Source organism: Pseudophryne corroboree, chromosome 4 (assembly GCF_028390025.1).
Source record: "Pseudophryne corroboree isolate aPseCor3 chromosome 4, aPseCor3.hap2, whole genome shotgun sequence".
Lineage (NCBI taxonomy): Eukaryota > Metazoa > Chordata > Amphibia > Anura > Myobatrachidae > Pseudophryne > Pseudophryne corroboree.
The window spans coordinates 362,105,739-362,118,073 of record NC_086447.1 but is presented as its reverse complement, the minus strand read 5'-3'; the positions used below and the strand labels follow the sequence as shown (position 1 = coordinate 362,118,073).

At 48.9% G+C, this 12,335-nt stretch overlaps 1 protein-coding gene across 1 annotated transcript in view; it reads left to right on the top strand.

Moving 5' to 3' along the window:
* Positions 1-11,382, top strand: part of COPS7B (COP9 signalosome subunit 7B) — a 70,159-nt gene extending 58,777 nt beyond the window's left edge. The window contains exon 7 of the mRNA XM_063916546.1: positions 10,184-11,382. Coding sequence (XP_063772616.1) covers positions 10,184-10,342 — 159 coding nt within the window. The 3' untranslated portion in view covers positions 10,343-11,382. The remainder of the gene's footprint in view (positions 1-10,183) is intronic.
* Positions 11,383-12,335: the final 953 nt, after the last annotated feature.

Below are 12,335 nucleotides of genomic sequence, written 5' to 3'. Positions count from 1 at the left end.
TATGCTGCAGAGGATATGTCCTCTGAGGATGATCTCATTCCATGTAATCAGGATTGCACTGTTTTAGCGCAGATACCATCAAGGGAGCCTGAATGGTTAACCTCTATCAAATCTATGATTTCTACTAGGGTCGCACAGAATGAATTTGCAACTCAACTTTTACAGCACTCTATGGCAGTTTGGTCCGGTTCTGTTATCTCAGGGCCCCCCTATGTAGTTTTCTACAAATGTGCTCTTGCCCACATTGTGCAAGATGACACTGATACCGATTCTGACACGGCAGACGGTGATGGGGATGATGATGGGGGGGGGGGGGGGGGGGGGCGCGCATCTCTTGCTAAAGGGGTGCAGTTGATGCTAGAGGCTATTAGGGATGTGTTGAATATTGCTGATACAACACCTGAGCAGGTTGAGGAGGCTTACTTCACTGACGATAAGAAAGCCTCGCTAACCTTCCCTGCGTCCAAAGATTTAAATGCTATTTATGAGAAAGCATGGGAAAACACGGAGAAAAAATTCCAGATCCCTAAAAGGGGTTCTGGTTACTTTCCCCTTCCCTGAGGATAGGAAAAAATGGGAAAACCCACCCATCGCGGACGCGTCTATATCCAGACTCTCGAAAAAGGTGGTTTTACCTGTTCCAGAATCTACCAGTATCGCAAAATTGATACTACGCTCAAATCCATATGCACGGCTTCAGGGGCGATTCTACGTCCCACTATTGCCTGTGCATGTTTTTCCAAAGCTATAGTAAAGTGGTCAGGCACGTTACTTGAGGATTTGAATACAATGGATAAAAGTGATGTTGACTTGTTTTTACGTAACATTCAGGATTCTGCAGGATTTATGGTGGAATCTATGAAAGACCTGGGTTCTATGGCTGCAGGGATATCTTCCATGTCTGTCTCAGCTCGTAGGGGACTTTGGCTGCGCCAGTGGTCTGCCGACGCGGAATCCAGGAGAGGTGTGGAGACCCTACCCTACACAGGTCAGGCTCTCTTTGGGGAAGCATTGAATGCGTGGATCTCCACGGCTACAGCAGGTAAGTAACTCTTTCTTCCCTCAGCTGCACCTGCTACGTAGAAACCTTTTTCTTCAGCTGCGTCGTAGTCCTTTCGGGTTGCTAAAACAAGAAAGTCCAAACCGTCGAACACTTTCCTTAGAGGAGGTCGACCAAAATCCAAGTAACCTGCTGCGGGTTCTCTGGAACAGAAGCCTGCTTCAGGTACGCCAAAGTCCTCAGCATAATGGTGGACCGCGCGGCCTGGAGGTAGGGCCGGTGGGGGCGAGACTCGGACATTTCAGTCACGTCTGGGTGTCGTCCGGCCTGGATCCCTGGGTACAAGATAGTGTCCCAGGGGTACCGGCTGGAATTTCAAGATCTCCCTCCTCACCGGTTCTGCAAATCAGGCTTGCCAGCTTTGCCGGCAGACAGGGTTATCCTAGAGGGAGCCATCCAGAAGTTGGTGGAGGCACAGGTTATTGTACCAGTTACTCCCCAGATGCAAAACAAGGGTTACTATTCAAACCTTTTCGTGGTACCGAAACCGGATGGTTCGGTCAGGCCCATTCTGAACTTAAAATCACTAAAACCCTTTCTGAAGGAGTTCAAGTTCAAAATGGAGTCTCTAAGGGTGGTGATATCAGGTCTGGAGGAGGGGGAATTCCTGGTATCCCTGGATATAAAGGATGCGTACCTCCACATTCCAGTTTGGCCGCCGCATCAAACTTATCTCCGATTCGCACTGTTGGACTGTCTCTTTCAATTCCAGGCCCTGCCATTCGGCCTCTCCACAGCACCGAGGGTATTCACCAAGGTGATTGCAGAAATGATGGTTCTCAGACAGGGGGTGAAAATAATTCCATATCTGGACGATCTGCTGATAAAGGCATCGTCCAAGGAGAAGCTGTTACAGTCCATAGCTCTCGCGACCCAGCTTTTCGGGGAACATGGTTGGATACGGAGTCTTCCAAAATCACATTTGGAACCAACCAGGAGGTTGTCATTTCTGGGAATGATCCTCGACACGGAAGTGCAGAGGGTGTTTCTTCCAGAGGAAAAAGCGTTGGTGATACAATCAATGGTCCAGGATGTCCTGAAGCCTGCCCAGGTTTTGGTTAATCAGTGCATTCGCCTTATGGGGAAGATGGTGGCCTCTTACGAGGCTCTGCAGTACGGGAGATTTCATACTCTGTCCTTCCAACTGGATCTCCTGGACAAATGGTCGGGATCTCATCTACACATGCACCAGAGAATACGTCTGTTGCCGAAGGTCCAGGATCTCGCTCCTCTGGTAGCTGCAATTACCTCACCTTCTGGAAGGCTGCAGGTTCGGGATTCAGGACTGGATCCTTCTAACCACAGATTCAAGTCACTCAAGGGGAAACTGGGGCGCAGTCACTCAAGGGGAAACCTTCCAAGGAAGGTGGTCAAGTCTGGAAGCCGGCCTGCCGATAAACATTCTGGAATTAAGAGGCGTCTACAACGGTCTTCTCCAAGCGGCCCATTTTCTGAGAAATCGGCCCATTCAAGTGCAGTCGGACAATGTAATGACAGTGGCGTACATAAACCGACAGGGCGGAACGAAGAGCAGAGCTGCAATGTCAGAGGTAATGAGAATCATTCTCTGGACGGAAAAATATGCATTGGCGCTGTCGGCAATCTTCATTCCGGGAGTAGACAACTGGGAAGCGGACTTCCTCAGCAGACACGATCTCCATCCAGGAGAGTGGGGCCTCCATCCGGAGATGTTCACGGAGGTGACAAATCTTGGGGTGTATCTCAAATAGACATGATGGCCTCTCGTCTCAACAAGAAGCTTTGGCGGTATTGTTCCAGGTCGAGGGACCCGCAAGCCGTGGCAGTGGACACCCTAGTGACTCCGTGGGTGTTCCAGTCGGTGTACGTGTTTCCTCCTCTTCCACTCAATCCAAGGGTTCTAAAACTCATAAGGAGAACAAGAGTTCAGGCAATACTCATTGCTCCGGACTGGCCAAGAAGGGCTTTGTACGCGGATCTTCTGGATCTACTGCTAGAAGAGCAGAGTCCTCTTCGGGAGGACCTGCTACAGCAGGGGACGTTCGCTTATCAAGACTTACCACGGCCTGAGATTAGGTTCCGTAAAGGTCCAGATTTCGGCCCTATCCATTTTCTTCCAGAAACAGTTGGCTGCCCTCCCTGAGGTTCAGACCTTTTTTGAAGGGAGTTCTGCACATCCAGTCTCCCTTTGTGCCGCCTACGGCGCCCTGGGATCTTAACGACGTGTTTCAGTTCCTCCAGTCGGACTGGTTTGAGCCTCTACAGGAGGTTGATGTCAAGTTTCTCACGTGGAAGGCTGTCACTTTGTTGGCCTTGGCTTCTGCTAGACGTGTGTCGGAGTTGGGGGCTTTGTCATGTAAAAGGCCCTACTTGATTTTCCATGAAGATAGAGCTGAGCCCCAGACACGTCCGCAGTTCCTTCCGAAGGTTGTGTCGGCATTTCATATCAACCAACCCATTGTGGTGCCAGTTGCTACTGACTCTTCAGTTTCATCCAAGTCCTTGGATGTTGTAAGGGCTCTGAAAATCTATGTGAAGAGTACTGCTCATCACAGAAAATCGGACTCTGTTTGTCCTGTATGATCCCAAGAAACTTGGGTGTCCTGCTTCTAAGCAGACAATCTCTCACTGGATCAGGTTCACTATCCAGCATGCGTATTCTACGGCATGTTGGCCATGTCCTACGTCTGTTAAGGCACACTCTACTCGTAAGATGGGTTCTTCCAGGGCGGTTGCCCGGGGTGTCTCGGCTTTACAGCTTTGCTGAGTGGCTACTTGGTCTGGGTCGAACACGTTTGCAAAGTTCTACTAGTTCGATACATTGTCGATCGGTTCTGCAGGAGCCTCCGTGCTCTCCCTCCTGTTCTGGGAGCTTTGGTACATCCCCATGGTACTAATGTGGACCCCAGCATCCTCTAGGAAGTAAGAGAAAATAGTATTTTCTCTGACGTCCTAGTGGATGCTGGGAACTCCGTAAGGACCATGGGGAATAGCGGCTCCGCAGGAGACTGGGCACAAAAGTAAAAGCTTTAGGACTACCTGGTGTGCACTGGCTCCTCCCCCTATGACCCTCCTCCAAGCCTCAGTTAGATTTTTGTGCCCGGCCGAGAAGGGTGCACACTAGGGGCTCTCCTGAGCTTCTTAGTGAAAGTTTTAGTTTTAGGTTTTTTATTTTCAGTGAGACCTGCTGGCAACAGGCTCACTGCATCGAGGGACTAAGGGGAGAAGAAGCGAACTCACCTAAAGTGCAGAGTGGATTGGGCTTCTTAGGCTACTGGACACCATTAGCTCCAGAGGGACCGAACACAGGCCCAGCCTCGGAGCTCGGTCCCAGAGCCGCGCCGCCGGCCCCCTTACAGAGCCAGAAGCAAGAAGAGGTCCGAAAAAATCGGCGGCAGAAGACATCAGTCTTCAACAAGGTAGCGCACAGCACTGCAGCTGTGCGCCATTGTTACTCGGGCACACTTCACACTCTGGTCACTGAGGGTGCAGGGCGCTAGGGGGGGGCGCCCTGAGCAGCAATGTAAAACACCTTGGCTGGCATAAATACACCACATATAACCCCCAGGGCTATATGGATGTATTTTAACCCCTGCCAGAACTTACAAAAAAGCGGGAGAAAAGGCCGCCGTGAAGGGGGCGGAGCCTATCTCCTCAGCACACAGGCGCCATTTTCCATCACAGCTCCGCTGCAAGGACGTCTCCCTGACTCTCCCCTGCAGTCCTGCACTACAGAAAAGGGTAAAAAAGAGAGGGGGGGCACTAATTTGGCGCAGTTTTGATACTAACAGCAGCTATAAAGGGAAAAGCACATTTTATAGTGGTATTCCTGTTTATATATAGCGCTCTGGTGTGTGCTGGCATACTCTCCCTCTGTCTCCCCAAAGGGCTAGTGGGGTCCTGTCCTCTATCAGAGCATTCCCTGTGTGTGTGCGGTGTGTCGGTACGATTGTGTCGACATGTTTGAGGAGGAAAATGAGATGGAGGCGGAGCAATTGCCTATTATACAGTTGTCACCCTCTGGGGAGTCGACACCTGAGTGGATGAGCTTATGGAAGGAATTGCGTGACAGTGTCAGCTCGTTACGACAGACAGTTGACGACATGAGACAGCCGGCTACTCAGCTTGTGCCTGTCCAGGGGTCTCAAACGCCATCAGGGGCTATAAAACGCCCGTTACCTCAAATGGCAGACACAGACACGGATACTGACTCCAGTGTCGACGATGATGAGACAAACGTGACTTCCACTAGGGCCACACGTTACATGATTGAAGCAATTAAAAATGTATTGCATATCTCTGATAATACAAGTACCACTAAAAAGGATATTATGTTTGGTGAGAAAAAACTGCCTGTAGTTTTTCCTATATCCGAGGAATTAAATGAAGTGTGTGATGAGGCGTGGTTTTCCCCCGATAAAAAAACTGATAATTCCTAAAAGGTTATTGGCATCGTACCCTTTCCCGCCAGAGGATAGGGCACGTTGGGAAACACCCACTAGGGTGGATAAAGCGCTCACACGTTTGTCAAAACAGGTAGCACTACCCTCTCCTGATACGGCCGCCCTAAAGGAACCTGCCGATAGAAAGCTGGAGAATATCCTAAAATGTATATACTCTCACACGGGTGTTATACTGCGACCAGCAATCGCCTCAGCCTGGATGTGCAGTGCGGGCCTGGCGTGGTCGGATTCCCTGACTGAAAATATTGATACCCTAGATAGGGACAGTATATTACTGACTATAGAGCATTTGAAGGATGCATTTCTATATATGCGTGATGCACAGAGGGATATTTGCCGACTGGCATCAAGAGTTAGCGCGCTGTCCATTTCTGCTAGAAGAGGTTTATGGACGCGGCAGTGGTCAGGTGATGCGGATTCTAAAAGGCACATGGAAGTATTGCCTTATAAGGGGGAGGAGTTATTTGGGGTAGGTCTATCAGACCTGGTAGCCACGGCAACTGCTGGAAAATCCACATTTTTACCCCAGGTAGCTTCTCAACCTAAGAAGACGCCGTATTATCAGGCGCAGTCCTTTCGGCCCCATAAGGGCAAGCGGGCAAAAGGCGCCTCATTTATGCCCCGTGGCAGAGGGAGAGGAAAAAGGCTGCAACAAACAGCCAGTTCCCAGGAACAAAAGCCCTCTCCCGCCTCCGCAAAGTCCTCAGCATGACGCTGGGGCTTTACAGGCAGACACGGTGGGGGCCCGTCTCAAGAAGTTCAGTGCGCAGTGGGCCCACTAGCAAGTGGACCCCTGGATCCTTCAAGTGGTATCTCAGGGGTACAAATTGGAATTCGAGACGTCTCCCCCTCGCCGTTTTCTAAAGTCTGCCTTACCGACGTCTCCCTCAGACAGGGAGGCAGTATTGGATGCCATTCACAAGCTGTATTCCCAGCAGGTGATAATCAAGGTACCCCTCCTACAACAGGGAAAGGGGTACTATTCCACACTATTTGTGGTACCGAAGCCGGACGGCTCGGTGAGACCAATTTTAAACCTAAAATCCTTGAACACTTACATACAAAGGTTCAAATTCAAGATGGAGTCACTCAGAGCAGTGATTGCAAACCTGGAAGAAGGGGACTATATGGTGTCTCTGGACATCAAAGATGCTTACCTACATGTCCCAATGTACCCTTCTCACCAAGGGCACCTCAGGTTTGTGGTACAGAACTGTCACTATCAGTTTCAGACGCTGCCGTTTGGATTGTCCACGGCACCCCGGGTCTTTACCAAGGTAATGGCCGAAATGATGATACTCCTTCGAAGGAAGGGAGTTTTAGTTATCCCTTACTTGGACGATCTCCTGATAAGGGCAAGATCCAGGGAACAGTTGGAAGTCGGGGTAGCACTATCTCAGATAGTGCTGCGCCAGCACGGTTGGATTCTCAATATTCCAAAATCTCAGCTGATCCCGACTACCCGACTCCTATTCCTAGGGATGATCCTGGACACAGTCCAGAAAAAGGTGTTTCTCCCGGAGGAGAAAGCCAGGGAGTTATCCGAACTAGTCAGAAATCTCCTAAAACCAGGCCAAGTCTCAGTGCATCAATGCACAAGGGTCCTGGGAAAGATGGTGGCTTCTTACGAAGCAATCCCATTCGGCAGATTCCACGCAAGAACCTTCCAGTGGGATCTGCTAGACAAATGGTCCGGGTCGCATCTTCAGATGCATCAGCGGATAATCTTGTCACCAAGGACAAGGGTGTCTCTCCTGTGGTGGTTGCAGAGTGCTCATCTTCTAGAGGGCCGCAGATTCGGCATTCCAGCCTGAGAGGCTGGGGAGCAGTCACACAGGGAAGAAATTTCCAGGGCTTGTGGTCAAGCCTGGAGACATCACTTCACATAAATATCCTGGAGCTAAGGGCCATCTACAATGCTCTAAGCCTAGCAAGACCTCTGCTTCAAGGTCAGCCGGTGCTGATCCAGTCAGACAACATCACGGCAGTCGCCCACGTAAACAGACAGGGCGGCACATGAAGCAGGAGGGCAATGACAGAAGTTGCAAGGATTCTTCGCTGGGCGGAAAATCATGTGATAGCACTGTCAGCAGTGTTCATTCCGGGAGTGGACAACTGGGAAGCAGACTTCCTCAGCAGACACGACCTCCATCCGGGGGAGTGGGGACTTCACCCAGAAGTCTTCCACATGATTGTGAACCGTTGGGAAAAACCAAAGGTGGACATGATGGCGTCCCGCCTCAACAAAAAACTGGACAGGTATTGCGCCAGGTCAAGGGACCCTCAGGCAATAGCTGTGGACGCTCTGGTAACACCGTGGGTGTACCAGTCAGTGTATGTGTTCCCTCCTCTGCCTCTCATACCCAAGGTACTGAGGATCATAAGAAGGAGAGGAGTAAGGACTATACTCGTGGCTCCGGATTGGCCAAGAAGGACTTGGTACCCGGAACTTCAAGAGATGCTCACAGAGGACCCGTGGCCTCTACCTCTAAGAAAGGACCTGCTTCAGCAGGGACCCTGTCTGTTCCAAGACTTACCGCGGCTGCGTTTGACGGCATGGCGGTTGAACGCCGGATCCTGAAGGAAAAAGGCATTCCGGATGAAGTCATCCCTACCCTGATCAAAGCCAGGAAGGATGTAACCGTGCAACATTATCACCGGATTTGGCGTAAATATGTTGCGTGGTGCGAGGCCAGGAAGGCCCCTACAGAGGAATTTCAACTGGGTCGTTTCCTACATTTCCTGCAAACAGGACTGTCTATGGGCCTAAAATTAGGGTCCATTAAGGTTCAAATTTCGGCCCTGTCGATTTTCTTCCAGAAAGAACTGGCTTCAGTTCCTGAAGTTCAGACGTTTGTCAAGGGGGTACTGCATATACAGCCTCCTTTTGTGCCTCCAGTGGCACCTTGGGATCTCAATGTAGTTTTGGGGTTCCTAAAATCACATTGGTTTGAACCACTCTCCACTGTGGACTTAAAATATCTCACTTGGAAAGTGGTAATGTTGTTAGCCCTGGCTTCAGCCAGGCGTGTCTCAGAATTGGCGGCTTTATCCTATAAAAGCCCTTACCTAATTTTTCATACGGACAGGGCAGAATTGAGGACTCGTCCTCAATTTCTCCCTAAGGTGGTTTCAGCATTTCACTTGAACCAGCCTATTGTGGTGCCTGCGGCTACTAGGGACTTGGAGGACTCCAAGTTGCTGGACGTAGTCAGGGCCCTGAAAATATATGTTTCCAGGACGGCTGGAGTCAGGAAATCTGACTCGCTGTTTATCCTGTATGCACCCAATAAGCTGGGTGCTCCTGCTTCTAAGCAGACTATTGCTCGTTGGATTTGTAGTACAATTCAGCTTGCACATTCTGTGGCAGGCCTGCCACAGCCAAAATCTGTAAAAGCCCATTCCACAAGGAAGGTGGGCTCATCTTGGGCGGCTGCCCGAGGGGTCTCGGCTTTACAACTTTGCCGAGCAGCTACTTGGTCGGGGGCAAACACGTTTGCTAAATTCTACAAATTTGATACCCTGGCTGAGGAGGACCTGGAGTTCTCTCATTCGGTGCTGCAGAGTCATCCGCACTCTCCCGCCCGTTTGGGAGCTTTGGTATAATCCCCATGGTCCTTACGGAGTTCCCAGCATCCACTAGGACGTCAGAGAAAATAAGAATTTACTTACCGATAATTCTATTTCTCATAGTCCGTAGTGGATGCTGGGCGCCCATCCCAAGTGCGGATTGTCTGCAATACTTGTACATAGTTATTGTTACAAAAATCGGGTTATTATTGTTGTGAGCCATCTTTCAGAGGCTCCTCTGTTATCATGCTGCTAACTGGGTTCAGATCACAGGTTGTACGGTGTGATTGGTGTGACTGGTATGAGTCTTACCCGGGATTCAAAATCCTTCCTTATTGTGTACGCTCGTCCGGGCACAGTATCCTAACTGAGGCTTGGAGGAGGGTCATAGGGGGAGGAGCCAGTGCACACCAGGTAGTCCTAAAGCTTTTACTTTTGTGCCCAGTCTCCTGCGGAGCCGCTATTCCCCATGGTCCTTACGGAGTTCCCAGCATCCACTACGGACTATGAGAAATAGAATTATCGGTAAGTAAATTCTTATTTTAATTACCTACTGGTAAATCCATTTCTCGTAGTCCGTAGAGGATGCTGGGCGCCCGCCCAGTGCTTCGTGATCCTGCAGTGGTTACTTGGTTCAGTACTGCTTAGTTCTTGGTTAAGTACTGTTTTGTTACTTGGTAAGTAATATTGTTCAGCTGTTGCTGATGTTTCAAGCTAGTTAGCTTGATTTGCCTTGTGTGTGATCTGATGTGAATCTCGCCACCATATGTGTAAAATCCTTCTCTCGAAGATGTCTGTCTCCTTGGGCACATTTTCTAAACTGAGTCTGGTAGGAGGGGCATAGAGGGAGGAGCCAGCCAACACTCAAACTCTTAAAGTGCCAATGGTTCCTAGTGGACCCGTCTATACTCCATGGTACTAATGTGGACCCCAGCATCCTTTACGGACTACGAGAAAAGGATTTACCGGTAGGTAATTAAAATCTTATTTTTTGGTGAATCTTAATAACTTGGTCACTCATTTCTAAAATTATATGTATTAAGTAATTTTCAGATTTAATTCTTAATAGTCTTACAATGTAAAATACATATTTTTGCGTTTTGTCTACTAGGTCACAAATATAAAGAAAACTCTGAAAGCCACAGCTTCCTCAACTGCTCAGGACACTGACCAGCACCTTGCAGAGCGGGAAGGGCCACCCCTTACTGAGCAGCGACAGCCAACCAAGAAGATGTCGAAGGTTAAAGGTCTAGTCTCCAGTCGCCACTAGTGGAGCTGCGAATTGGGAAGAGGCTCCAGGTGGCACACAACTGCTCCTGGATTGTTTACAGACTTAACCACACACCATCATTGTATCAGCCTCTTTCCATCCAAACCCTTTGGAGACCCTGTCTGCTAGGAGGGACAATAAACCCATTAGCGCTAATACTGCTGTGGTCCAGCTTGGTTTGCAAATTGTTGTCCTCTTGCAGATCAGGACACTTTGCCTCAAAAGTTTATGGGTCCATCTCCCTGCTGGAGAGGTCTGCTGTGGGAGTCACTGCAATACACAGTAGCCTTCTCTGTCAGAGAGAGGATTGTAGAAGTGGCTGCTAATTGCTGCGTGGTTATAGAATCCCAGGTGACTTTGGTCCTGTCATCTCTCTGGAGATTTAAAATGTGCAGTAGGGACAGACCTGTACAGTAAGTTTTCCTATTTTCTTAAATACACCCCGTTAAAAGCATTATTTTTTCAGGAGATTGTATTTTCTTTCCTCCTATGTCAGACATTAAGCCTAATACTGTCATGTAATTTGTTGGCGGACAGCAACTCATTTTGTCATGCATAAGAGATGTGAGAATACTATTAAGGGCATCTGGGCAAGATAAGTTTAGAGAGACTATTTTTGAAAGCACTTTTTCCCCCATATGATAAAAAAAAATAAAGTGCAGTAGGTTAATCTATATCTAGGCAAATCTCCAGCATGATTAGAAGGGAGAGTCATAAAGTGTGAAAACTCAGCATAAATAATTGTGGCTCTTATCTCTGATTGCTGCCTTATTGAGACAGGTCATAAAAAGGTCCAGAGAAAGTGTAACATGACACTGGCAGATAGTAACATACTCCCCAGCTACTCTCCCAAGAAATCCCTTTCCTTTAAATGTTATTTGGGGATGCCAGCCATGTGTCTCACCTTTGAGGAACCACATCTTTGCAGTGTCCCGTATCTGCCTTCCGGTTCGGGTGATGTGGAGCCGCTATGTTGATGATACATTGTTTCCCTTTCTGTGCTTCTAAATCTCCATATTATTAAAAAAGTTACAAATCTGCATGTTTTAGTTTATTGTATTGTATCTATATTTCATCCTCCCATATTAACACTTGTAACTGGGAGTTACCACTTTTTTGAGAGTTACATGAGGACCAACCAAAATACTGTAGCTTTCATTTGATATACATATAACAGGAAACACTAATACCACTATCAGATCGCAATGCCGGGTCCTACCCAGGAATTGGGAACGGGTCCTTCCCGGGTGGGACCTGGCATTGGACCCTTCCCACCGCAATCCACACTGCATATTGCTGGGTCGGGTTGCTATCCGGGGACAGAACCGGCATCGGGGAAGGATGCGGAGGCGGCGCTGGAAATAAGATCATCTCCCCGCCGCCTCTCCCTATTCTGTGAATGGGTACCGAGTCGCATCGACCCAGTTAACCCATTCACACTGCGCCTGACCCGGTAGTTACCTGGGAATAACCCTTCTTATAACCCAGGTTGAATTACCGGGTCAGGCGACCCGAGAATTCATCCATGGCCCCTTTCACACCGCACAGCGACCAGTGTCGAAACCAGGTTATTTGTGCGGTGTGAAAGGGGTATTAATCGCAATAATGTACTCCAAAATGTAACCGAGTCCCTCAAAAGATGTCGCTGCCACTTACAGTATTGAAGAGCTGCACTATATTACTTTGGGTTACTCAAAATGGTTACCTTCACCCCCCACACCCAAACTATAGTATCACTTACCTAAGGGCACATTGAATATACCATGAAAACCTTCCAGAAACATGCACTGAAACAGACAGTGAGAAGGGTCCTGCTCAGCAAGAACTGAAGGAAACCGTGCAAATTCCAACATTACTAAAGTCCTCCAGTTTACCATACTTTGTTTTAAATGTGCCTTACCTGTCATAACTCCCCTGCAGCTTCCATTCCCACCCATAATACCCATGTGCTGGCAGTGCATTTACCAGTCTGAGCATCCAGGATAAGCTTCTG